At 40.7% G+C, this 25,029-nt stretch overlaps 1 protein-coding gene across 2 annotated transcripts; it reads left to right on the top strand.

The window, feature by feature from the left end:
• Window positions 1-1,586: 1,586 nt before the first annotated feature.
• On the top strand, window positions 1,587-24,978 carry CALU (calumenin). 2 transcript variants are annotated; one of them, XM_019751666.2, is made up of 7 exons: window positions 1,587-1,692; window positions 8,255-8,486; window positions 12,949-13,142; window positions 16,021-16,187; window positions 16,916-16,976; window positions 21,076-21,275; window positions 22,558-24,978. In XM_019751666.2, the coding sequence occupies exons 2-7, from the start codon at window positions 8,266-8,268 to the stop codon at window positions 22,660-22,662; spliced, it is 948 nt and encodes a 315-aa protein (XP_019607225.2). In that variant the 5' UTR covers window positions 1,587-1,692; window positions 8,255-8,265; the 3' UTR covers window positions 22,663-24,978. The 2 variants fall into 2 exon arrangements, with proteins under 2 accessions (XP_019607225.2, XP_019607218.1); XM_019751659.2 differs by lacking the exon at window positions 12,949-13,142 and adding an exon at window positions 12,682-12,875.
• The last annotated feature ends 51 nt before the right edge of the window (window positions 24,979-25,029 follow it).

Genomic DNA, 25,029 nt, shown 5'->3' with positions numbered 1-25,029 from the left:
CGTCTCCTGGAGGTCATACTGTGTTTTCCTTATCTATTCTCTCTGCTGAATGGCTGTTTCACATCTTCGCTCTCCTCCAACACAGTGCCTCCTAATGACCCAGCTTCCCATTTCACTGAGAACATAGTAACAACTGAAAGAGAACTCCAAGCTCTCACCACCATGTCTACCACTTACCTGGAACCAGACCCACAGATCTAGTTTCTCTCGCTGTTGTTATGGAAGAACTGTCTCCCCTCTAAGCAAAGTCCAACTCTTCCCCTTGTGCTGGATCTCATCCCATCTCACCTACTCAAGGACATTGCTCCAGCAGCTCTCCGTTCCTTTTCCTACGTCATCAATTTGATCCTCGCTCCTAGATCCTTTCCTCCCTCCTGCCTTATTTTATTCCTTAGAATCTATTACCACCTCTCATTCGATATATTTTGCTTTTTTGTCTTGTTAATTGGCTACATACCGGAATATAAGCACTGTGAGAGAGTTTAGTCCATTTTGTTCACTGCCGTATCCCCAGTACCTAGAACAGTATCTGGTACACAGGAAACAATATACTCATTTGTGGAGTGAATGTTCAGTAGCATCACATGAGCAGAGCTGGGATGCTTGATGTCAGCCTTTTGAGGTTGACATTATTGGGCGGCCGGTTGGCTCAGTTGGTTTCTAAGATTGCAACACCACTTCTCATAGTCCCAACATTCCCTTTTGGCTCAGTTGGTTAGAGCGCAGTGCTCATAACACCAACGTTGCCGGTTCAATTCCCACATGGGCCAGTGAGCTGCCCCTCTACAACTAGAATGAAAACAACGGCTTGACTTGGAGGCGATGGGTCCTGAAAAAACACACAGTTTCCCAATAAAAATTTTACGTTGGTGGGTACAGGATAGCTAATAACATTTCCAGCACATAGTGAGGGCATGCGGGGGAACACCATAATGAGGGGTACAGTGGTCTCATGCTCTGGTGCTTGTGCTTGTGCCTTGAGAGGTCTGGAAAAGATTACTCCGACATTTAAAAGGTATGTTATCTTCGATGCAAAAATAGACTCACTTAAGGTAAAGATAGACCTTTGTCAAGGAAGCTACAGGTCTAGGACTTAACTACCCACCATGACCCCCTTTTAGTGAGGCATTTTTATGTTCATAGCATACTTGGTGATTACTTTTGGTCTGAGTTTATAGGGCCTGCCAAGCAGGCCTCCCCTGAGCTTGTCCAGCTGAGCATATGGCCCATTTTTCCTTCATGAATACAGCCAGCTTATGAAGGGGCCAAGGGCATGAAGATAACTAGCGGAGGAATCCAACAAGCCCTGTACGACACAGTCACGCGCCCTGAACCAGGACGTGGCAGCCACGCTGCCTCGCCCACTGCCGCCCAGAGCAGGGGGCTGGGGCCCGCCATCCCAACAGGACCCGGGACCAGAGTTGGGCGGGAATTCGCCCACGCAACTAGGCGCGCTCGGGGACGTGGCGCTTTCCAGCCAATGGGGGCTACGCGATTAGGGGACCAATGGCTGTCCAGGGAAGATCTGCGCGAGCAGCGGGTTTGTTGCTGATTGGCTGGGAGGCCGCCCGGGGAGGCGGGGAGGGGCGGGGTGCGGAGCCGCTTCCGGTTGGGAGGTGCTTGTGCGCGTGAGCGGAGCCGGTGGGTGAGCTGCTGCTGCGGCAGCCTGGGCTGTGGGCGCTACCGGGAAGGGTAAGTATGGCGGTGCTCGGCCTTGTCTCCAGAGCCCCCTCCTCGTTAGCTCTCTTTTTGTCCTCAGTCTTCGCTCCCGGCGCGGCATGGATCTCCCTCGTTCCCGGCCTGTGCTTCTGCTAGTAGTTCGGGGACTTGGGGCCTGAGCCGGCTCACGACCCCGTTGGCCCCAAGCGCGCAGCCTGGGGTGAAGGCCGCCGCTGTCCTTCCCGCGCGCTCTGGGAAGGGGCTTGGGCCCCGGCGAACCCCGGCTCCCGGCTTTACGTCCTGCGGGTTTCTGTTTTGCGCCTGGCTTGCGGGCGTTCTCGTCCTCGGTCCCTGGGCCTGGCCACTCATCCAGGCCCTCGGACTAGAGGGTCATTCTTGTTTACCTCCTGAAGGTCGGAGGGCAGTCGGGTAGTGTTATTATAATAGCTCCCTGCCACCTCCTCCTCACGGGCCTGCTCGTGTCTGCCAGCCCCGCCCCAAGGCCACATCCCTGGAGCACGGTGCATCTGCCAAAAAAAGTCGCGTTCGCTGACTTTTAGGGTGTAGAAGAAACAAGGGGGGGGGCGGGGGAGAGTAGAAAGCGTAAAGACACTAAGTGATTTTTTGAAACAAAGTTTCTATAAGTTTCTCTTTTTAAAGAGAAGCCGAATGTTTCGAGCTTCCGTGTCTAGCTTCATACTTAAGTCAGCGACGGAAAATAGTTTTCAAAGCTTTACTAGGGAATTGTATTTGCACCCTGTTTTGTTGCTTCTAGCCCCTGACCCTGGTTCTGATTTTCAGCATGCCCCCAAATAAACTATAGCTGCCCCGATTAAGACCATAGTAGTGTGGTTTGCAGTTTCGAAAGCTGCTTGTGCATCCAGGCGAAAGCTCCTTGGGTCTCCTGATAAAATTTGAGGGCCTTCGATCTCAATTCCTAAGTGTAAAAACTCCTAGAATTCTCTGAGAATTGAGTTTCATCCACTTCCTGGCATGGACAATAAAGTCAACATGAAGGAATCCTAAGTAAGGTTGCTTCTGGTTTGTTTTTGTAGCTGGGAGGTAGAGAACTGTGTCCTCTCTGATAAATTAGTCTTTGCCATAGAATGGAAGTTGACACAAGACAGATGGCGTTTGACCGCCTTCAGTAGGTTCAGTGAACCAAGTACCAAATGATAACCGTCACTGAAGAATTTATGTAGTACTGGATAGTGCAAATGAGGGTCCAAAGGCAACCTGTAAATTATATTTGTGTGTAGAGAGGATGAATTTGCTTAGGCCTAATCTGAGTTTTACAGTGATCAAGGGTCTAAAGTAGGATCCACTTGAGAATCAACTGGGAGAACCGTGAGCTGACAAAGATGAATTGGGTGTGTCTGAATGGATGGCACTACTCCGATATACGATTTCAAGGTTGTAACCTTGAAATCAACTTGCCATCATCACTCTCAATATAATCATTGTTTGCTATCATCCATCCAGTGATGTGTCAAAAGATACTTCCTGATGGTATTTTACGTACATCGCACCAGTGTAGGTCATCAGTACATTGATACTAACACAGTTTCTGTGCCAGGGGTGTTGGAAGGACAGAGGTGTAGCCAAGGGATAACTGTTGGAGATGCTTGTTAGGCCATAAGATCCTAGATCCTCTCTCTATGAATTCTTATTAAATATGGATGTTGTTGGTGTTGCAATTTATGTATGAGTTAAGACCGCTGAAATAACAATTTGCCTGTTGCTGGCTGATGGCCACATCCGGTGAGGGGAATTGGGGGTTGGGAGCATCCACAGGCAGGAACTACATTGCTGCCAAGTACCGTCCAACTAATCTAGTGGGCTATATTGGTATATAAGAACTCTGTAAGACACTGTATGAGGAACTGTCAAGGGATATTGATTTATATTAGCCACGATTCCTGCTTTCCAAAAATGTATGATCTGTAGGGAAGTTAAGGAGACACCTTGAAGTAGCCTCTGATCACTATTGTGGAGTGGTAGAAACAAGTTTTATAAAAGTTTAGAGGAATGGGTACAGATCACTTCCAGCTGGAGCGATAATAGGAGATAAGTCTTTTCATCTAGGATTTAAAAATTATTTATAGACATCTGGCACTGAAGGGAGGTTGAGCTAAAATAACTACCAAATTCTCAAGGACTTTATCCGTGCTACACGTGCACAGCAAAATTACAACTAGAAACAAAGGCTCTTGTCCCTACATTTTGCATAGCATTCCTATGGCAATTAATTTTGCATTAAAGTTTCATTAGCCAAAAAGAGACTTTTGTCCCTCCCAGAATTTCTAGAACTTTTTTTCTTAAACAAACATTTTCACTCTGTAGCCACAAAAATTTCAAGTTTGTACTGGGTTGCTTTGGTTACAGAACTAATGAAATCTGAGTAATACTTCCTCATGCTCAAAGCTTTTCTTCTGCAGCCCAATTTTGCTCTTTTACATACTCAGCTGTCTTAGAAATGTATGTCCTCAGTCACACAAATAGTTAGAATGTGTTAATGAACTACTGTAAATTTACTCCATCACTAGGGAAACATTGAATAAATGGTTTGTCATCATACCTTTTATCAAATCATGAAGGATGACATTATTGCTTTAATGTGATAATTCATTATCGGTACTTGTAGCACAGTTGGTAAGTGAAGAATGTCAGATAGATAACTAAATGGCTTTAATTTCGTGTAGTTGAATGACTATCAGACTGTCCCCCCCAGTCCACAACTGAAGTAGACACGGAAGCAGTGAGATCCTGCTTTTGCTGCATTAGAGAGGAATGAATGCCTTTTTTCCTGACTGTCCAGCTCAGAGAACTGGAATTTTATCACCACACCCATTTTTCCCACTTGTTAACGTTGAGCAACAGGTCTTTGGTCAACCAGAATAACGGATCATTCAGTGCTAACGTGCTTGAGAGGTTGAATTGCATTCAGGCACCTACATTCCCCTGAAACAATTTCTCTTAAGTGTTCTGTGACCAGTGAGTGGAGTTCACAAAAAATAACTTGAAGGAAGGGGAGAAATGGCAAGAATTTAGAGCTTTCGAGGCAATTTTTGAATGGATAAAATAAACTGATTCTTTTTTTCCCCCCCGCTTTCTTCTGCCCTCCGGTTCAAGCCGTTGTTTCTCAGTCTAGCTGTGTAGGACACAGCTCCCTGGCCCATGCTGGTATTATGAGCCTTGCGCTCCCCCCTTCACCCCTGGCTGAGGCAGTCGGTTGCCAGTCCTCGGTCGGCGGACAGCGGATCGAACCGGCGACCTTGGACATTAGGAGCATGGCGCTCCAACCACCTGAGCCACCGGGCCAGCCCTAAATAAACTGATTCTTAACAACAATAAACCATTGTTGTTGAAAGAAATTCAAGCTTATGCCATTAATCTCTTACTGGAACAATTTATGAAAATAATTTTGCAAAAGACAGTTTTTGGTGACATACTGCAAAAGGATGATAGTTATTTGATATCTTTTCTGTTCTAACCCTTTTGTGTCTCTAACATGGTGCTACCCAATAGAAACACAATACAAGCCACATGTGTAATTTTAAATTTTCATGTGAAAATTTAAAACAAGTGAAATTAATTTTAATTATTTAATCCAATACATACAAAATACCACTTGTTCAATAATAAAGTGTAACACTTATTACCACATCTCAATTCACACCAGCCACATTTCAAATGCTTGGTAGTCACATGTGGCTAGTAGCTACTGTCCTCGTCATAGGTAGTGCAAGTCTAGTTTTTTGTTTTTTTTAAGAAAAAATATTAGATGTTACCTTTGGTGGGGCAGGGGCAGAATTTTAGAGCAGCTGATGGGTCATTTAAGAAATGGGAGATGGAGAGATGCATTTTTCACAACCACTGGTTTACCTTCTAGATCACATGGTAAAAGTTCATACAACCAATCTTTCATTTATGTATACCATGTGTTTTCCTAATACCTTGTTTTCCATTGATGTGTAGTTGTGATGATGGGGGAAGAATAAAGAGAAGGGTCATTTAACTGTCTATCATTTGGTTTCAGTTTGGTCGAAAAGAGAAAGACATTTCAGAAATAACTGCACTAATGTAGTTGTTCAGGTGCCTTGTGTAAAAAGTGGTTTTGTACTCCTCACATCTTCCCACATAAAGCCCTGTCTTGGGGGATATCCTTTGTTTCTACTTAAACATTTTTATATGTGTATGGATTTAGGTAAATCTAGTACAGTCTTTTTTTAGTGTTTGTAATCATGAAACAAGAGGCCTTTTGTTAACGTTTCTATTATAATAGCCAAGAGTTGGTATATTTACATGTGGGCACAATTAGTACATATTACCGGGGTGCCAAAAAAAGGTATACAAGTGGACACTTTGGTCAACGTTGCTCAAGCAGTAGTTCGCCGTAATCAGTAGTCTTGACGCCGATAGTAACCACTTGAAGCACCTCTGGTAATTGCAGAAGTCAAAAGTCACTTGTATTCATCTTTTGTTATCAGTATATATTGAGTATTACAATTTTGATACAGTTTTCCTTTCTTAAAATGTGTATACATTTTTTTGGCAACACACACACACATAATTAAAGTGCAGGTTTTTCATTGCCCACTGCAGCAATGAAGGTAGGACCATCAGCTTTGTCAATCAGATGGTCCTCAATGACCCTTTTAGGTAGTTTCATCAGTGGTAGGTAGATTTCAGGGTGACAGTAGGCGGTGAGGAAGCAGAGACAGCAACAGAGACAACTCCTAGAGACTGCATGGGTGAAGGAAAGGGAAGAGCAAGTGGTCTGGGAAAGACTGATTCGGATTATAGAGACCTGTTGTGAGAAGTATTGATGGACAGAATGGAGGAGCCTATAGAGGGGTGGGATTGAAAGTTTAATTGAGAGGGGGAAGGAAAGAGATGGATCAATGATAAAGCAAGATCACTTTTACTCTGGAATTCTTCTCTTGTCCTTGTATCAAGATGTTAAGCCTCAAACGTAAGTGTACATTTCCCTCTAGTAACAATGAATCAATCTGTTACATATCTGTATGTCACATGTATCAGAACTTTGTACAGTATCCTTTCCAGGCCCTGATAGTGTTAGTGGACTTAGGCATTTATTCATATTGTAACATTTGAGGTTTGCAAGAGTTGTTGGGTGTTATGCAAGAATTGTTACAGTATTCTAGGGATGTAGTTAATCATTTATAAAATATTTCTAAATGTGACTTCCGCTTATTAATAGGCATACGGAAAATCCTCTGTTGCAAATTAGTCTTGATTTTACTTGATTCTATAAGCCTCTAACGTTATAGATATTTTTTGATATATCACAAAATATCAACAACGTACAATCTGTTCCTTGTCTCAAGAGTTTTGTCTAAAGAATTATTAGTAATTTGAGATGGAAGTTTCATTTTGCCTTAAAATAAGGCGTATTCACATGGATGTTTAAGAGAGCCACTAAATCTCTGATTTTCTCTTCATTGTTCCACTGATTTGATTGATCGGTTGAGTTATTGAGGGTAGGCTGGAGTCTGGAGTGTTATTTTACAGCAGTATGTTTCACTTTAAAAATAGGGTTTTGTGTCTTAAGAATAGATGTTTTTCTTTCAGTCTCCTTATTCATTCTGGAGAAATGACTTGAAAATGTTTGCTTTGCTACCTAATACTGAAAAGAATTTTTATAATAGTGTTTAAAAAGTAATACACACACAAAAAGGTAATATACATGAAGTGTGTGCGCATTTATAAGAAATAGATAACACAACAGAGTACAGTTTTAAAGTTCACTCCACACCAGACTCACCACCCAGCCTCATCTCTTCTCCCCTGAGTGTGGGGCTTACCACTGTTTCCAGACAGATGTTTGTCCTTCTACACCATTTTTGTGTATACATGTTATATTTTATACATGATACTCCAGGTGGTCCTTATGCCTGAGAAAGTTTGGGAAACACATAAGGAGGAATGATAAAGCGTTATCCATCACTGTAGCATCTGAGTGGTTTGATCTGTGAAAGTGATTTAAGATTGAGCCTGTAGGAGATGGCTTGATGCTGTAGGCCACGGACCTGCTCACATATTTCAGTGGCTCCTGCTCTCATGATCACCAGAATCATCTGAGAAGCATTTAAAACTACAAATACCTGGATTCGACTTCAGAGATTCTAATTCAGTAGGGAAAACTTTCTCAGAGCTTCCTGCGTGATTCTAATAACCAGGTTTGAAGACCAGACCACCGGTGTATAAAAAGTACTTGTGAAGTATTTGGAGTCAGTAGGCCTGGATTTCAATCTTGGTCCTTTCACTTGTGAGTCTTACAAACTTGGGCAATAGGATTAAAGTTCTACTTTGGTGTCTTTTAAAGGGAGACTACTTACAAGGTGGATGTTTTAACTATAATGCCTTGTCGGCCTACAAGCAGATGAAGGAAATTGGTGGAAATTTCTCCCCATACAACTGGAAAGTCTGATGTTCTCCCATACTTATTTTGTGGGCTGAGTAATAATTGGGATAATATCAAATTACCAATTGCACTGGATGTGAGCTTTTAACTTCTTGTTTCATTATTAAGCGCATGCCTCATGAGTTAACTGCCTTCCCTTTCCGTAAGGTCTGCTGGCCATGGAGCTGCGGCAGTTTCTCATGTGCCTCTCGCTGTGCACTGCCTTGGCCTTGAGCAAGCCCACAGAGAAGAAGGACCGCGTCCACCATGAACCTCAGCTCAGCGACAAGGTTCACAACGACGCCCAGAGCTTTGATTATGACCATGATGCCTTCCTGGGCGCTGAAGAAGCAAAGACCTTTGATCAGCTGACACCGGAAGAGAGCAAGGAAAGGCTTGGGTAAGGTGGTAGCTCTCAGGGGGCTAGTTAGGGTAATGACATTTCTTTATAAATCAGCTCATTCTTTTTTTCTCTTCTGGCTCAACCACCCAGGAAAGCTTTGTGGAACTCCATCTTCCGAAAGCTACTCACATAATTGCTACCACTAAAATTTAATTTCAGCACTTGCTTTCTTACATTTCTCCATTGAATAGCAGTTTTACCTCATTCTACAAAGCAAAGTCATTTTTGCATGAAAGTACCAAATATTAAAGGAACCATTTTGAGCTGCATCATCTTGATCCCAAAGGAACGTTATGTTGTTGGGGGAAAGAGGAGATTCTCATCCCTGCCCCTTTTAATTTTTAAAAACTATCCATGACCTATTCATTGTTTCCCAAGCCAAGTCTTTGAATGGATAATAAACTGCAAATTAGATCCCTGGACTAAAGTTTATGATGTCCAGAAATGTCCTTCACCCTCTTTGTTTTCATTCTCAGATACTTGCTTAATTAAAAACAAATGCCAAAGCAAACCAACCTTGCCTTTTAGAAAATTGTAAAGTAAAGGTCTTAACGTCAGAGTGTGAGTTCCTGTTTCAGTAACAGCTGGGCCGTGGTCAGGTTCTGTGACATTCTCAGCAGGTGTCTTCTACCTAAAGCATTGAATTTACAGTAGAGTCCCAGTTGATTATTTTTAACTGAGAATCTGAGAATGTCTTTTATCTCTTCCAAAGCCTTGCTTTTAAAGGAAAAATGCAGGTTAATTTAGTGGACATTTTCTCAATGACCACTATTGGTGTAATATTCTGAACTATATTCAAGAGATTTTCAAATCTCTTGGAAGATTGTACCACATAGAAATTTCCCAAAATATTTTGCTGTTTTAGGATTAGAAGATACTATAGGTTTAGGATTAGAAGATATTATAGGTTTTGCTTTGAGTGATACTTGAGGGATAAATTCATTTTATTCTTTCATTGGGTTATCTGCTCACAGATGTGTACCATATTTTATTTTTAAACACTGACAGAAATAATCAAAAGATTTTGCTATGTAAAATGACAAACTATCTTAAAACACTTGAAAGTAGATAGTGAAAACAAATATATTAAAGAGTCAGTTTTCTGTTAGGTTGCTTTTTTAACTTTGAGCGACCATGCTCACTTTCCATCTTAATCTTATAGCTGCTAACATTCCAGGCTGAAAATAGAGCTGCATGAGTGCTCTCAGTCTTCCTGTCTGCCTATTAATAATGTGCGTGGCCAGCCCACATTTTGCACAGCTCTTCGCAGAATTACTCTTAAATAATGAAGGGCCCTTGGATTTGGTGTCAGTGAGAATGTTCTAGCTCTGTGCAGGTAGCGGAACGGCTCCGCTAGCAGTTTTCAGTAGAGAGATGTTCCTTTCTGTCATCAGTAAATATCAAAAGTTCAACACATGAGCAGACTCCATATTCAATTAGAATAAGATGGTTAAAATCATATTTTTCGTGGAATGTATGAATAAACCAAGTACTATTTGCTTCTCCCAAATTTTGGAGATAGTGACAGATATCCCAACTTATAAGGCGACATACTATTGGAAGCAGAAATTCCAGGTGAACTTCTTAAAACACTTAACTGTGGCATTTCTAAACATTGTTCTGGTACGTCAGAGGTTGGAAAGAACAGATACCCCCTCTTCCATCTATTCCAGAAGGCAAGTGATTATTAAGAGATGAGATCCTTGTTCATAGCTGTAGTTATAAAAAATTACTACTATTTTTAAATCTTTAGTAATATCTAAAAGACCACAGGAAGTATCTTAAAACAATTTTAATGTATAGTTTTTAGTCCCTTTCCTTATTAAGAATGTTGACAAATAGAACATTTTTCTTCTTGTGTGTATTCTCAGGTTCTCCCCTCTGAAAGAAGTCTCAGTATACTTAATTTTCATTTATATGTCCTTCAGTGAGGATTTATTTGTTTTGATGTGGTGGTCCTTAATATAGAACTGTTCTCACCCTTGATATTTGCTGTAGAAATTAATTAGAGCAGTTCATCATCCTTTTTTTGGGTCACAGGCCCAACCCCTGTGGGAGTCTAATGGAAGCTAAAGACTCTTCCTCAGAAAAGTGCACACATGAATATATATAAAATTTTGCATGCTGAAAATTTTGTGAATATTATGAACCCTAATGGAGCCCACTTATTGAGCCAGGTTCTTTAAAAAACCAAAGGGTTTTCTTTATGCCTCTTGAAATGTACAGGCACGTGTTATCTCTTAGCAGAAATAACACAAGGTCCACTAAGTGCATTGTGTCTCTCGTGGAATAAATGCTTATTTAGTGGCATCATAACTGCATCTGTGGGGTTCTCCAGTGTCATAGGAATACAACACCATTAGCCTTATAGATCAGAGTTTAGAGCTTCATGCCTGAAATAGGACGTGCCCACTTCCAGTGTACTTTCACAACTGCCTGCAGGCTGGACAGCCAGCAAAAGAAGAATGGCTATATTTTTAAATGGTTTTAAAAAAATGCGACAAACCGTATGTGTCCCACAAAGTCAAAAATATTTACTATCTGTCCCTTTCAGAAAAAGGTTGCCAACCTCTGGGTTAAACCGTTTGGGATATTTCTGTTGGAATAAATAGAATGGCGTTCAACCAACTTCGTTGAGAAAAAGCCGTCTTGAATAGCCATATGCCTTTTTCTAAATCCGAGTGATCCTTCTCTTTAAACTAGTTATAATAATTAAACATTTCCTTTTGGGAATGAGAGGGGTTCTGATACCTTACCTTTCTTTTCTTAATGGTACGGTGGCACTATTGGCAGCCAATACAATTCGAACACAAACTGGATCTCATAGATAATTCAGAAGTTTTTAATACTGGTATAACTTAATATTGTTAAAACTCTACAGGGTTAAAGTTGCAAAAAAAAAATTCTTTTTGTCCTGTGTCCGTCTAGTTAGAGGAGAAGGAGGAGATCTAAAAGATGGCATCTTACTACTTTACCTTTTCTATTAGCATTGTAGATCAGAAGCTACAAATTGCACATTCTCCGAAGGAAAACACTTGTTAATTACAGGATTTAAGTCATGCCAAACACCGTATCAACGTCAAGAGGGATCTCTTCATAGTGTCACTCATACACTGTGATTCTAATCACTTGCCACTGTATTCATAAAATGAGCACAAACTAGGAAAAGACATTACTTACTTTTTCAATCCTGCAATTAATAGAGCAGAGGGATATGCCACAATTTCAATTCTGTTAGAAGTTTTCAGTTAAAGGTCCTATTTCAAACTGGGCCACTTACTTATGTGACTTTACATGTGTTGTCTTAGCCTCTGTGAATAGGTGATTGCATCTTTCAACAGGTTTCATATCATGCCCAAATTTTGAAATCCTTAAAATAACAGATCTAGAAGATAGGAGCTCATGAAGGGTGAAGTATATTGATTCTTCAGCTTTGTAGTTTGCTTTATCACCTGCACTCTAACCCTCTCAGCTTATTAACAGTCTCATAATCGGAGCGATGCATTCTCCCTGCAGCATTTTCTAAGAGTTCTCTGTTTTTGTGGTTATATGTAAAAATCCAATTCAACATAGTATATAAAAAGCTTCTAGCCATTCTTTAGGATAAGCATGCTTCTGTCTTTGTAAACCTGTGTTTTTTTTTATCTTGACTTGAGGTGTAAGTTATTTCAGAACTATTTTTGATATATTTTTTAACAAAAGTGTTATCTTTATTTTAAAGCAACTGAATTTCTCAAAGTCTGCTTTAAATTTTTGGGTTTTTATAAAACCATGCCAGTGGTTGTGATTATTTACTAAGGAATTGAGATTCTCCTAAAAGCAATAAAGAAAAATGTAAAGGTTTGCATGTTGTTTGATATAAACATGGAGAATCCAGATAGGAATGGATATTCACTCCTGAATGCTGACCATCGGCTGAAACCTCCCTCTAAAAGGATATGCTGGGTTTGCTTTTGGATCCAAGTGCACCAGCCATGGGATGTGCTTGCCTTTATCCAGATGGCTCATTGCAGACCGGTAATGAGCCGCTCACGAGAACAATTTTCAGTTGCCTGTCTGGCAGTTTTGTTTTGGAGACCGTTTTATGTCCATGCTTTAACCCTGGGCAACACCTGGCTCAGGGTCCAGAGCCTGATCAGTCCGGGGCCTTGTCCTTTTAACCTTTCGCTGGATTTCTCTGCATTTTCTACAGAAAGATTGTAAGTAAAATAGATGACGACAAGGACGGGTTTGTCACTGTGGATGAGCTCAAAGACTGGATTAAATTTGCACAAAAGCGCTGGATTTACGAGGATGTAGAGCGACAGTGGAAGGGGCATGACCTCAATGAGGACGGCCTCGTTTCCTGGGAGGAGTATAAAAATGCCACCTACGGCTACGTTTTAGGTAGGTCCCTAATATCTGGGGGAAAAAGCCTTGTGGAGCCGGCACCTTGAAACGTAACTGTTTTGTCTTGTAGAATGATTGTAGATAAAATAGACGCGGATAAAGATGGGTTTGTGATGGAGGGGGAGCTGAAATCCTGGATTAAGCACGCCCAGAAGAAATACATATATGACAGTGTTGAAAACCAGTGGCAGGACTTTGATATGAATCAAGACGGCTTAATCTCCTGGGATGAGTACAGAAACGTGACTTATGGCACTTACCTGGGTAAGGGGCAAGATGTCAGCCTGGCAGAGACCATGGCCTTGAGTCAAAGAAACAAATGGGTCATGCAGAGAAGGAAAGGAAGAAACTGCTTACCTTAAATAGTTCAATGCTGAGCTGATTTCCTTTCATTTTAAATTTGTGTATTGTATACTTTTTTTAAATTTGCTTAACTTTGGTTTTTGAAGTTCTGACATCTTCTGCATCTTTAGCATTTCAGATATATTGTACCATTTTTTCTTTCTGTCATCCTTCAGAGAGACTGTTTTGGAGTAGATCTTGTTTAAAAGGCTGCATTGTTCCAACAATGCAGGGCAAGAGGCTTTGAGATTTCTCTTGACGTGGTCACATTAAAGTGTTGGACCTGAATCTCAAACCAAATTAAATTCCTTTGTAACTGGTGAGAATAGGAGTCAAATTAGTCTTTTCTCACTAAAATAAAGATCAGATATCATGGTTACCTTGATAAAATTCAACTATTTCAGTATGTCTGCTTACTGAAGTTTAGAATTGAAAATTTCCCATTTGTTTTCTCTGGCACATGAGTTTATCAGCCTGCTTTGCACATGCTTCAAGGCAAACAAATATGACTTTGATTGTTTTCTGTTGATTTGGTAGCTTGTGTGCTTGGGCCACCTGTTAGTAATTTTCTTGTACTTAGTACACTTGCCTGCTGGTGGATGCTAGGTGGCGCTCTTACAGCTCTGATGACTTAGGGTGTTTCTGTTAGAGTCCTCTGGTGTACGTACGATTTGAGACAAGAATGTATAAATGTTACTTCTTGCCTTTTTCTCCCGGAAATGAGGCAAATTTCTGAGTTGAAGTGGGCATTTTCCACCACTGACTAACAGGCAATGAGTATATAATGTCTGTTTCCCCCATTGGATAGCCAGCTGTCGGTGTTAATTACAAGACTGCATGCATTTCTAGTGAGATACTTTTATTTATGTGTCAGGCTTGTTCTCATTCCTAAGACTAAAGTAGCAGTCTCTCTCCAAGCTTGACATCTAGCCAAGTCCAAACATATCCTCACCCAATTAAGAACACATGTATTAAAAAAAGTCAGTGCAGATGGAGAGGCATTTGTGCTTCTTGCTCTCTGACTGGGGACTCAACACCCTCCTGATTTATTTGGAATTAATTATAAATACAAAATAAAGGATAAGCTATTGGTGATCTAAACAGAATGGTGTGTTAATAAATCTCAGCTCAGACCTAGGCGCTCACTTGCTGCCCCGAATGAATCTTAAACTCTGTGATTTATGTGCATAAAAATCTGTTGCGAGCTCTGCTGCCTCACTGGACAAATGATTCAATGTAATGGGTATTTCTACTGACTGAGACCACGTAAGCTGAAGCCCTGGCTGGAGAAGCGATGTCTTTATAAGGCATCTTTTCCTGGAGGCGTGTGGGTGGACAGCGCCCAGGGGATAATGGGTTGTCTCACAGAAGTGCTGAGGAGTGTTTGTGAGGATGTTCTGGATTCAGTTTAGAGTTCAGGTGTCAGTCATCTTAGCTTTTAATTAAAATCTGTCGTAATGAATCTGCTTTCCACAAAAGGACCGGTAACACTGTCTCTGTCACAAATAAAATACGAAAAACAAAGATCCACTGTGCCTATGCCAAAAGTAGATGACAAGCCTCCCCGGAGCTGTGAGCAGGCGGCTAGCACAGCAGACTGGTGCTTAGAATCTGTATCCGAGCAGTGAGGGTAGGCACGTGAGCTGGTCACTGAAAATAAAGTTTGTAGCTCCCTTTTCCATCCTTATATATATGTATGTGCATGCCAGCAGGCTCCTTGATTGCAGGCACCATGTTTTGCCCTAAGGAGGAGAGAAGGGCTCTTAGCTAAGAATCCGGTCTTAATGTATAAGTTGTCTTCTCTTACCTTTCTTGTATATGTTACATAGCTGGTACTGAAACATGAGTTTCTGTCTTCAACCTGCTGTGCTGTGAATATACACGTGTGGGGTTCTCAAAGCCTCGTGATTCAATAAGCTGTCTTACTGAATGTTGCTGCTCAACAAAGAGAGAAGCTTCAGGCTGCTCAGCTCGCAGAGCACAGTTCTGTTTTTTTTAACTCTGCTTAAAGTATACAAAGGTTGAACTACAGTGTCAGAAGTCAGCAGTGTGATGTTGTTAAAGGGCTCCTCTAGGTCTTTTTATAAAACTAGTACCGTATCTTTTTTTTATTTGGTCAGTATATCGCAGGAACAGTTATTCCTTACCTTTAGTGTAGTGTCTTACTTTCAAAGTGGTGATGTTCTGCTGCTTGAATCCAAGTGGCCTATAATAGGATAGAAGCCTTTTGATATCTAGCTTCTAAATGGGAGCCTAATGTTTAATAAAAATAGCAATAGCTAACCTTTATTGAAGGCCACTATATACCAGGCACTGGTCTAAGTACTTAGATTTACCTGATCATTTAAACCTCGTAACAGTCCTTTGCGGCAGGCAGTGTTGTCATCTCCGTTTGACAAATGAAGCACTTGCCCAAGGTTACACAGGTAGAAAGGGTAGAGTTTGGATTCAAACCCAGACAGTATGCCTTTAGAAACACCGCTGCCCCTCAGATATAATTGGAAACTTGAGCCCTCAAGCACCCTTAACACCAGTACCAGTGAAGCATTACATAATGGGTTTCATAGTGCAGGAACCGGGGTTCCACGTTGAATGGCAAACATTTGCATTCACCTTGGACCTGACTTTGGGGTCATTGATGACCAAAATGGAATGTCTGTACTGCTGCAATTTTACCTGTGTAATCAAAGTTATTTCTTCATTTCTTGGTGTATCTTTCTTGCAAATTGATTTCCTGGCCTACACATTTTCATATTTTCTGGAGGTCTTTTAAGATTTAACCTGAATTTTTGTTTTCTAGATGATCCAGACCCTGATGATGGATTTAACTATAAACAGATGATGGTTAGAGATGAGCGGAGGTTTAAAATGGCGGACAAGGACGGAGACCTCATTGCCACCAAGGAGGAGTTCACGGCTTTCCTGCACCCTGAGGAATATGACTACATGAAGGACATAGTAGTCCAGGTGGGCGAGAGCCAGGACTCGCAGCAGAACCTCAGGTTCTCGCTCTGGTGCTTATGCTGTCTTTCCGCTTTTGACTTTCCTCTGCATTTGGAAGAATGATTTGCTGTGCAAGTGCTGGCCAGGTTGAGTCTAGGCTGTGTCACTCTGTTTTTCTGTGACTTGGATCAAGTCGTTTATTTTAGGTGCCTTAGGCTTTCTTTTTAGGATGACAGTACTTACCGTCAGATAATGTATTTTACCATTTCACTAATGGCTTCAGATTGTAAGCATGAGAGAAAATCCTACTTTTTAAAATATCCCATGACCAGTAATCAGGTACTGAATAATAACAGTGATATTGAAGAATTCTCACAGAAGGCAGGTCCTGATACCACACAGACTTACAGCTGTAGACATACTCACTGGTCACTGGTCACATCTGCAACGATGACGTCAGCGTGACTGGGATTACCAGGTAATCGTGCGCTCGGTGCCATGATGAAGCAGGGGTCATATTCCTCCAAGAAGATGCATAGTTGTTTTAGGTTGGAGCATAAAACACTGATAATATTTTACCATTTTTCAACTATAAAAACAATTTCCTATGGTTTAACCATACCTACACACATGCACATAAACACATATACAGGGGTGTGTGTGTGTGTGTTTTAATGATGCTAAATAATTGTCAAAAACTAATTCATCCAGATGCCAACCTTACCAGTCTCCTCTTATTCTCTTCTGTCTAGGAAACAATGGAGGATATAGATAAGAATTCTGATGGTTTCATTGATCTAGAAGAGTATATTGGTAAGTTTGTTTCTAGCATTTTTCTTAAAAGAGGCTAAGAAGCTTTGAAAGATATGTTTATCCATAGAAACCATTTACCTCATGGGTCAACTCTCAACAAACACATCAGTAAGCCAGGCCAGTGTGAGGAATAAGCGGGTTGTGAGAAAGTATCTGTAGCTGCACTGTCCATTCAAAATATAAATGTGAGCCACGTGTCATTTTAACTTTTTAATAGCCACATCAAAAAGTGAAATAAAAAGAAACAGATGAAATTAATTTTAATAATGTATATTTAACCTAATATCTATACTATACTATAATTTCAATGTTATTAGAAATACTTAAGAGTTTTTGTTTTTCACACTGTCTTTGAAAGGGTATTTTACACTTATAGCGTATCTCAGTTCAGACCAGCCACGTTAAGTCCTCAGTAGCCACATGTGGCCAGTGGCTACCATACTGGACAGCGCTGATATAGTGCATCTCGAGTGCCCTATGGAAGCGACAGTAAAGAATTGCAGGGGGCCTACACTGGCATTAGGAAACCCGGGAGAGGAAGATAGGGGCTAGAATAAAAGAACGAGGTGAGTGTGAATAAGTGACCAGGATTTGATTCCTCTTACAGCCTTATCACTACAGTGTTTCCCTGAAAATAAGACCTACCCAGAATATCAGCTCTAATGCGTCTTTTGGAGCAAAAATTAGTACAAGACCTGGTCTTATTTTACTATAATATAAGACCAGGTATAATATGATATAATATAAATAATATAATACCGGGTCTTATATTAATTTTTGCTCCAAAAGACACATTAGAGCTGATGGTCCGGCTAGGTCTTGTGTTCGGGGAAACTTGGGATGTTCTATTTGTATTTTCCGTCTGGGTTCTCTGACTAGTTTTCTCTTGTAAGTCTCTCCTTTTCTGCCATTTTTCCTTGTAGTTGTCATGTTTAAACAATTTCTTTGGGTCCTGCACCTTCAAGGCTAGTTTTTCCCCAAGTAAAGATGTTTTTATTATCAAAATAGTTTTCACGATTTCTCCATTGCCTTAAAAAAATGAGCTGTCTCTCTACCGAGTAGTTCAGCAAATTGCTTCACAATTACTGTGATGAAAACTGAAAATAAGTAAAGGAGAAGAGGTAGAAGATAATTATATGTCATTCCATTTTGAAAGATGCCAGATAATTTTATATTTCACATTCTTATGTTTACTCATAGTAACTTAATTCTACTACACCACTGGTTTTGTGTTTCATAAGCCAGTTTGTTTTCAGTCCTCTGACCTTTATCTAAAATGTTTAAGCATGAAAGAGAGCCTTAAACCCAGCTTTTATCACCTATCACTTAAACTGCATTGAACAAATCATTCTTTTACTCAGATTTTGTCTAATTATACCTGCTATTTTTAAGAGTTATTCCAGTTGAATTACTCCTTGAAAATTTAACTTTTTTCTGACTCAGTGATGTACTTTGAGTTTTTTTTTAAAAGAAAGCAGGGTGAGTAATGGAATATAAGGTTTTTTTCCAGAATTTTTTTTTTTTCAGTGGAATTCATCAGCACAGTGGAAATAAATGCCTGGGTGCATTTACTGAGCACATTTCATAGTTGACATTTTCTACTTTTAAATATTTTTTTATCTTTTGTGCTTGGCTTTTGCCATTTTATCACCATTGCTAAAACGGAGGGACTCATTTGAACCTCTTGAGGAGGGGAATTAAGTTTTATAACTGGTAAGTACCATCATTTACCGAGCATTGAGGCCAAATAAGGAGATATTTCTGTCTCCTCCACCTCCCAAAAATGCAAGGGCTGAAGAATTGTATCTTGAAACTACTGAAACTGTTAACTGTATGTGTTGCTTACTTTTGCAAATCATAACTAATGCAAGCACTTTCACACCTGGATGCTGGGCTTTGTAAAACTAAAAATCTCCCAGTAGCTTCCAGTTGCTAAGGATGGTTGTGCTGCCGTGTTTCCCCAAAAATAAGACCGGGTCTTATATTAATTTTTGCTCCAAAAGATGCAGTAAGGCTTATGTTCAGGGAATGTCATCCTGAAAAATCATGCCAGGGCTTATTTTCCGGTTAGGTCTTATTTTCGGGGAAACACAGTAGTTTCGGTCCTTTTCAGGAAAGATCCTAAAGAAGCAAATGGTCTTTGCCTCTCACATTCAGCATTAATAAGAAGTTCCCAGACTTCTACTGTTGAATTTTTTTTTATTCTCTAAATTTATTATAGAGCATTGCAAGCATACGCAAAATTAGGTAGAAACATAGTGAATCCTCAGGTTCCTGTGCCCAGTCCCAACAGCCCTCAGCCCATCGCCAATCCTTGTAAATTCTCATCCACTTCCTTGCCACTTCTGTTATTTTAAAGTAAATCCCAATCATTTCATTTCATCTGTAAACATTTGAGTATGTATCTCTTAAGGTACATATGTATCTCTAAAAACTTTCAACAATCTCAAAAATACTAATAATTCCTTAATATCATGATATAGATTGAATCCTTTTTAAATAGAAATTACATTGTATTGTTCTTATCCTCTTTGCTCATCTAGCTTTCCAATGCACTTACATTAGGTTGTACAGTCTCGCTTCTATTAAAAGTATGTCTTTTAAGCACTTCAGTTCATTCTCTGTGAAAGGTCTCCTTGACCCTTGGGACAGCTAGGGCAAGGTGCTGGCCCAATGGATTGTACAGATACTACGTTTTCTGAATGTGCTGTATCGTGGGGGAAAACATTATCAAGTCCTACTCTGAGGAACTTCTTTATGTTTAAGGCAGAAGGACTAGTTCTACTCGTAACCCTTAAATTCAGAAAAATGACAGTCCCATCTGTCAGATGACAAAAATAATTTAATAAACAGTTTGATGTCCTTTATTCAAGGGCAAACAGTCCTCGCATTGGGGGCGTGCAGAGCTTCACAAGCAGGGGAGCCTCTTCCCAAGGGATTTTGGGCAAGAGCAAGTTTTACAGAGCCTTGGAAGAGGCAACATGGAAACAGGGCAAGGTTGGCTAGGAGGGTGGGAATTGCTTATGAGGTTAGCAGGTCCTATTTTCTAGGGTCGGGTAAGCTGGAGGATTGTGATTCCTTGGCAGTTAGGTGTGTTTCCTGTAAGTGTGGGCTGATTTAGGTTTAGATGTGTGGCATGGGCTGGGCCACTGGGGTGGCCTTCATTTTGTGGGTCCAGACATACAAATGACCTTTCTCACAACTGAATAACTACTTTTACTTAGTAACTATTTAGGCTTATATTAGGTGTGTTCCCATACCTTACATGAAATGTACCTACACTTAGATATAGTATAACTTGGACGTCTTCAGACTTTTTCACTGATGTAATTCCTTGAAAAATTTTGACCAGCAATATTCCCTTACACATTTTAAAGTTGGCATCCAAACTACTTAAATAGAAATTTAAACAGTTATGTAGAATAATCTGTAAATATTTTAAAGTACATTAACTCTTAAATAAATCTCGTAAAATTGCAATGCTATATAGTAACTTCTTACCCACCATCATCCATATAAATAATTTTAACAAACCAACGTTAGAAAATAATTAGGAAATTCAGATTTGGACTGGATATTAGATAATACCCTAAAAAAGTTGACTTTGTAAAATACAGTAATGGGTTTATGTATGGATATATAGAAAATACCCATCATTTTTAGAGATACAGTCTAAAATATACTTAAGTAATTGGTTGGTAGACAGTTTTGGCTTATAACACACTTCTCAAGCTTCCTTGAGAATTTAAAGCACCACCTTTCTAAAACCAATGGAATGTAGGGAACATCTGTCTTATAAAAGTTAGTCTATATCTCACTTGATGCTTCTCATTTCCCTTAATTTCTCTTTTTTTTTTTTAAGAGATAAGCACTCTCTGCTCTCATATCACTCAAATTCAACATCTGGAAATATTGTTGCAAGATCAATAAGTTTTAGAAAAATCTGTTGCTTTCTAAGATCTCTCTGACCTAAGTTACCCTTGTAACTGCTGTTGGGTTCCAGACAGATGGATGAGGAAACAAGATGAGGTCAGCTGAGCTTGAGGCAGTCTTTGGAAAAAGGCAGACCCATCTTTTCTATGTATGTATGTGCACACAGGTGACATGTATAGCCATGATGGAAATGCTGACGAGCCAGAATGGGTGAAGACAGAGAGAGAACAATTCGTTGAGTTTCGAGATAAGAACCGTGATGGGAAGATGGACAAGGAAGAGACCAAAGACTGGATCCTCCCCTCAGACTATGATCATGCAGAGGCGGAAGCCCGGCACCTAGTCTATGAGTCAGACCAAAACAAGGTGAGTCTGGCCAGGCCCGAACAACCCCGCAGTGATGATGGAGGTTACTCTAGGGCATTGCCTAAAACATTCCTGTTACGGTACATGAACATTTAAGGTCTTAATTAGTCTAAGTCTGCTACGGGCCTAAAGTTGGCAGTTGAAAACTTAGAGGGCAGCACTAGCTATGTGGTCTCATTCCTTTGCCCAGTGCATGTGGCTCTGGAGGAATTTACGCTTCTGAAGAGAGCCTGTGTGTGCAGCCTGTGCCCTGCATGCGTCCTCTCTTATCTGTGTTTAGATCCCCAAGAAATTTTGTCTTTTTTTTCCTTTGTTAATTTCTTGGTTCTTTTGTCTGTTACAAGCTCATTTAGCCTACTCAAAGATGGTGGTTTCCTTCTTAAATAGGCTTTTTAAAATTTAAGTCCTTTATAGTAGGTTATAAATAAGCTTTTCTCTGGAACCTGTTAAAATTGTCCTTCATCAATTATCTGAGGCATTTGGTTCATTAAAAGAGTCGTATTAACCCTAAGGCCTGTCACCTTTTTCAGAGATTTGAATGCTTTGCTTAGAGTAGTCTGAATATCAGTCTAAATTTGGAGATTTGTAGTATTCTGAGTATTCTTTTACCGAGGCTAATCTTCGGTTTCAAAAGCAGTTTCTTATCATGGAGCCTTTTTAAGAGTCAGTCGGTTGTGAGTTCTTGCGCAGTTGTTACAGTAGTCAGGTGCTGTGTCCTGAGGTGAGAAAAGGAAACTCATATAGTCCCTTGGGAACCTGGCCTGGATAGTTTTTGAGCCGAGTGTCTGAGCCTTCATTTGGGGTTGTGTCTGGAATCTGATTGCTAGCTAGGGAGTTGTGGCAGTGAGGACCACACTTTATATTAGCAGATTTTGTTGTCCCTGTCAGGCAATGACTTGATTCACTCCGGAGTATTTTACCCCGTTCTTGTTGACTATTTCTATCCACATGTAGGAGACACCCCACATTTTGCTTGAAAGGGGGGCATTTTCTCCTCAAGCCAAGCCTGTTATCTCTAGCATTGAGTTAATCTATGTTATTCCCATCCTTCCACTTTTAACTTTCTTCATAAGAAAACGATATTAAATACTATTTTCTCCCCTCTTTGTGTGTGTGTGTGCGGGTGGGGGGTGTGGAGGTGAAGGTTGAGTTCACATTTAATTTATTGGGAATTAGAACCTTAAATCTTGACTAACCAGTGTTATTAGAATTTATTAGCAGTGTTTCTAAATTTGGAATGGGAAATATATTTTGCCTCAATTCGCTGTTCTTTCTATTTCAGGATGGCAAACTTACCAAGGAGGAGATTGTTGACAAGTATGATTTATTTGTGGGCAGCCAGGCCACAGATTTTGGTGAGGCCTTAGTACGACATGATGAGTTCTGAGCTGCAGACAGAGGAACCCACGTTTCTCGAAAGTAATTTATTTTTACAGCCTCTGGTTTCACATGAAATTGTTTGCGCTACTGAGACTGTTCTTACAAACTTTTTAAACCGTGAAAAGGCGTAATGAGAACCGTCCCGTCCCCATCCTTCTCCTCTCTGAGGGACTGGAGGAGAACCGTGCTTCTGAGGAACAACTCTAATTAGTACACTTGTGTTTGTAGATTTACACTTTGTATTATGTATAACATGGTGTGTTTATTTTTGTATTTGTTCTCTGGTTGGGAGTATGATATGAAGGATCGAGGTCCTCAACTCATACTTGGAGGCGAAAGTTCGCCCTTCACTCTTTCTCGACCCTTCCCGTATAGTTTTTATCATTCGGACTGAACTCATTTTTTTAAGCCTGAGATCCGTAAGAAATGTTCAGGAGAGAAAAAAAGGAAAAAACAAGATACCCCACAATTTATATCTAGAGAGAGAACACTTAACCTTGCCTGTTGAAAAGTATATTTCAGCGATGGTAGGGTAGGAGCCATAGACTCCGTTCAGTTGCTCTAGGGCCAGCAACTGACGTTGGCAGTACCCGGGAAGGGCAGGCCCATGTGCTGTAAGAAAGCGTGGCTCAACTTGATTTCATTCATCCTTTCCCCTCCCCTGTAGGACTAGCTGTTTGCTAATTTTGTCAAGCACAGCTGTGGTAGGAAGAGTTAGGGCCAGTGTCTTGAAAATCAAGTCGTGAGTGTGATCTTTTCACAGAGCTATAGATAGAAACAGCCGGAAAATTAAAGGAAAAATACAAGTGTTTTCAGGGCACACGCTTTTTACGGGGTGTGCATCTGCTGAAGTGCTCAAGACTGTCTTGCCTATTGAGTCACTCACTGTAAGTGCCCCATTTGGCTCCCGTCGCCCCAGGTGTTGGAGGAATTAATTTTGCTTTCACTGCAGTTAAAATGTACTCCTTTGCAATCGTGTCATTGAAAGTGCCTTTAACGAGAGAGCTGATCACTGAGGGAGGATTTTCTTAAGAAACCCTAAGATAAAATAAAGAGAAGATTGCTTGGCCCACCTCATATGAACACTTAGAACCTCCCAGTTAGTGGGGATTTGATTTTTCTCTTTCTCTTTCGGACAGTGGTTAAATAGCAGTATTAGCTAGGAGCTTGGTTGCAGTGTTCTTATTTTGTGGGCTGGTTTCCAAAAACCACATGCTGCTGAACTTACCAGGGGTCCTCATACCTCAGAATGCTGACCACTTCCTGCCAGGCCTGCTTCCGTGTCAGCCGGAGAGCCTGAGCTCAGGCTCAGAGATTGCAGGGCCTGCAGAGAGGGCTCTTTGGTTTGAGGACCATTGCTCACCCTTCCTGCCTTTGACCTGTCACTCCCTATCCCCCATCGCCCCCTCTCCCCACTGCCAAAATAAAAGCTTCTTATCTTGGATCAACAGATTGCTAATCCTTATCAAAGAAAGGGACATTGTAGAAAGAGCTGAAGAAACCACCCTCTGTTCCCAACTCACTTTACCCATATTTTACATAACACAAACTCTGTCTTTTTTGGTCCCTTTCTTACAGATGGACCTCTTTTGAGAGAATTTATCATATTCTAATTTTGTTTAGCCCTCAGGTTACTAAGATAAATATATGTATATCTAACCTTTAGTATTTCATATATCTTTCTGGATAATATTCAGGTGGTGCTGGGTGATTATTATAATCTGAACCTAGGTGTATCCTTTGGTCTTCCATGATCACGTTGAGGTGGGCTACTTGGCCAGATACTATGTAACTTCACCCCAGCCTTCACAGTGAGCTCTTGAGAGTAGATACACTCTTTTATGTTTAACCCCAGTATAAGGGGATGGAAATTCTCTGCCCTCCAGATTCCCCATTTTTACCATTAAGGAGACCAGAGGTAGCTAATAATGCCACCAACCCTGGCTTTGTTAGAGAGAGCACATTGTGACTGCAGCAGGAGAGTGTCTCAGCTTACTACCAGGGGCAGAGAACCCGGGCCTTATGCTAACGCCACGCACTTAGAAAGCAAACCTTCATCTGCTAAAACAGCAACCTCTGGATGCTGGGTGCTCCGCAGCAAGCATTGTCCTCTAATCTCTAACGATCCCTCGGGTTGTGTTTCTGGTTTAACTCAAGGTTGGGGCTGGTGGACAGTAGCTGCACGGCCACATCGTGTGTCCTGTGAACACTAGCTTTCTGGAATTTGGATATTGGGTATTTTTTATAGAGTGTAAACCAAGTTTTATATTCTATAATGCAAACAGGTACCTATCTGTTTCTAAATAAAACTGTTTACATTCGTTGTGGGGTATGTACGGCTTTTATTCTCTTAAGAAATGGAACTCCTGCTTAG

Source organism: Rhinolophus sinicus, linkage group LG11, assembly GCF_036562045.2.
Source record: "Rhinolophus sinicus isolate RSC01 linkage group LG11, ASM3656204v1, whole genome shotgun sequence".
Taxonomy (NCBI): Eukaryota; Metazoa; Chordata; class Mammalia; order Chiroptera; family Rhinolophidae; genus Rhinolophus; species Rhinolophus sinicus.
The sequence above is the reverse complement of the archived record's forward strand: the minus strand, read 5'-3'. Positions and strand labels throughout refer to the sequence as shown.

Excerpts from the sequence above, each read along its gene's own strand:
- CALU (XM_019751666.2), top strand. The coding sequence starts at position 8,266 with ATGGAGCTGCGGCAGTTTCTCATGTGCCTCTCGCTGTGCACTGCCTTG. Across the intron at positions 8,487-12,948 it reads GAGAGCAAGGAAAGGCTTGG|AATGATTGTAGATAAAATAG; the intron begins GTAAGGTGGTAG and ends TTTGTCTTGTAG. Across the intron at positions 16,188-16,915 it reads TGAAGGACATAGTAGTCCAG|GAAACAATGGAGGATATAGA; the intron begins GTGGGCGAGAGC and ends TCTTCTGTCTAG.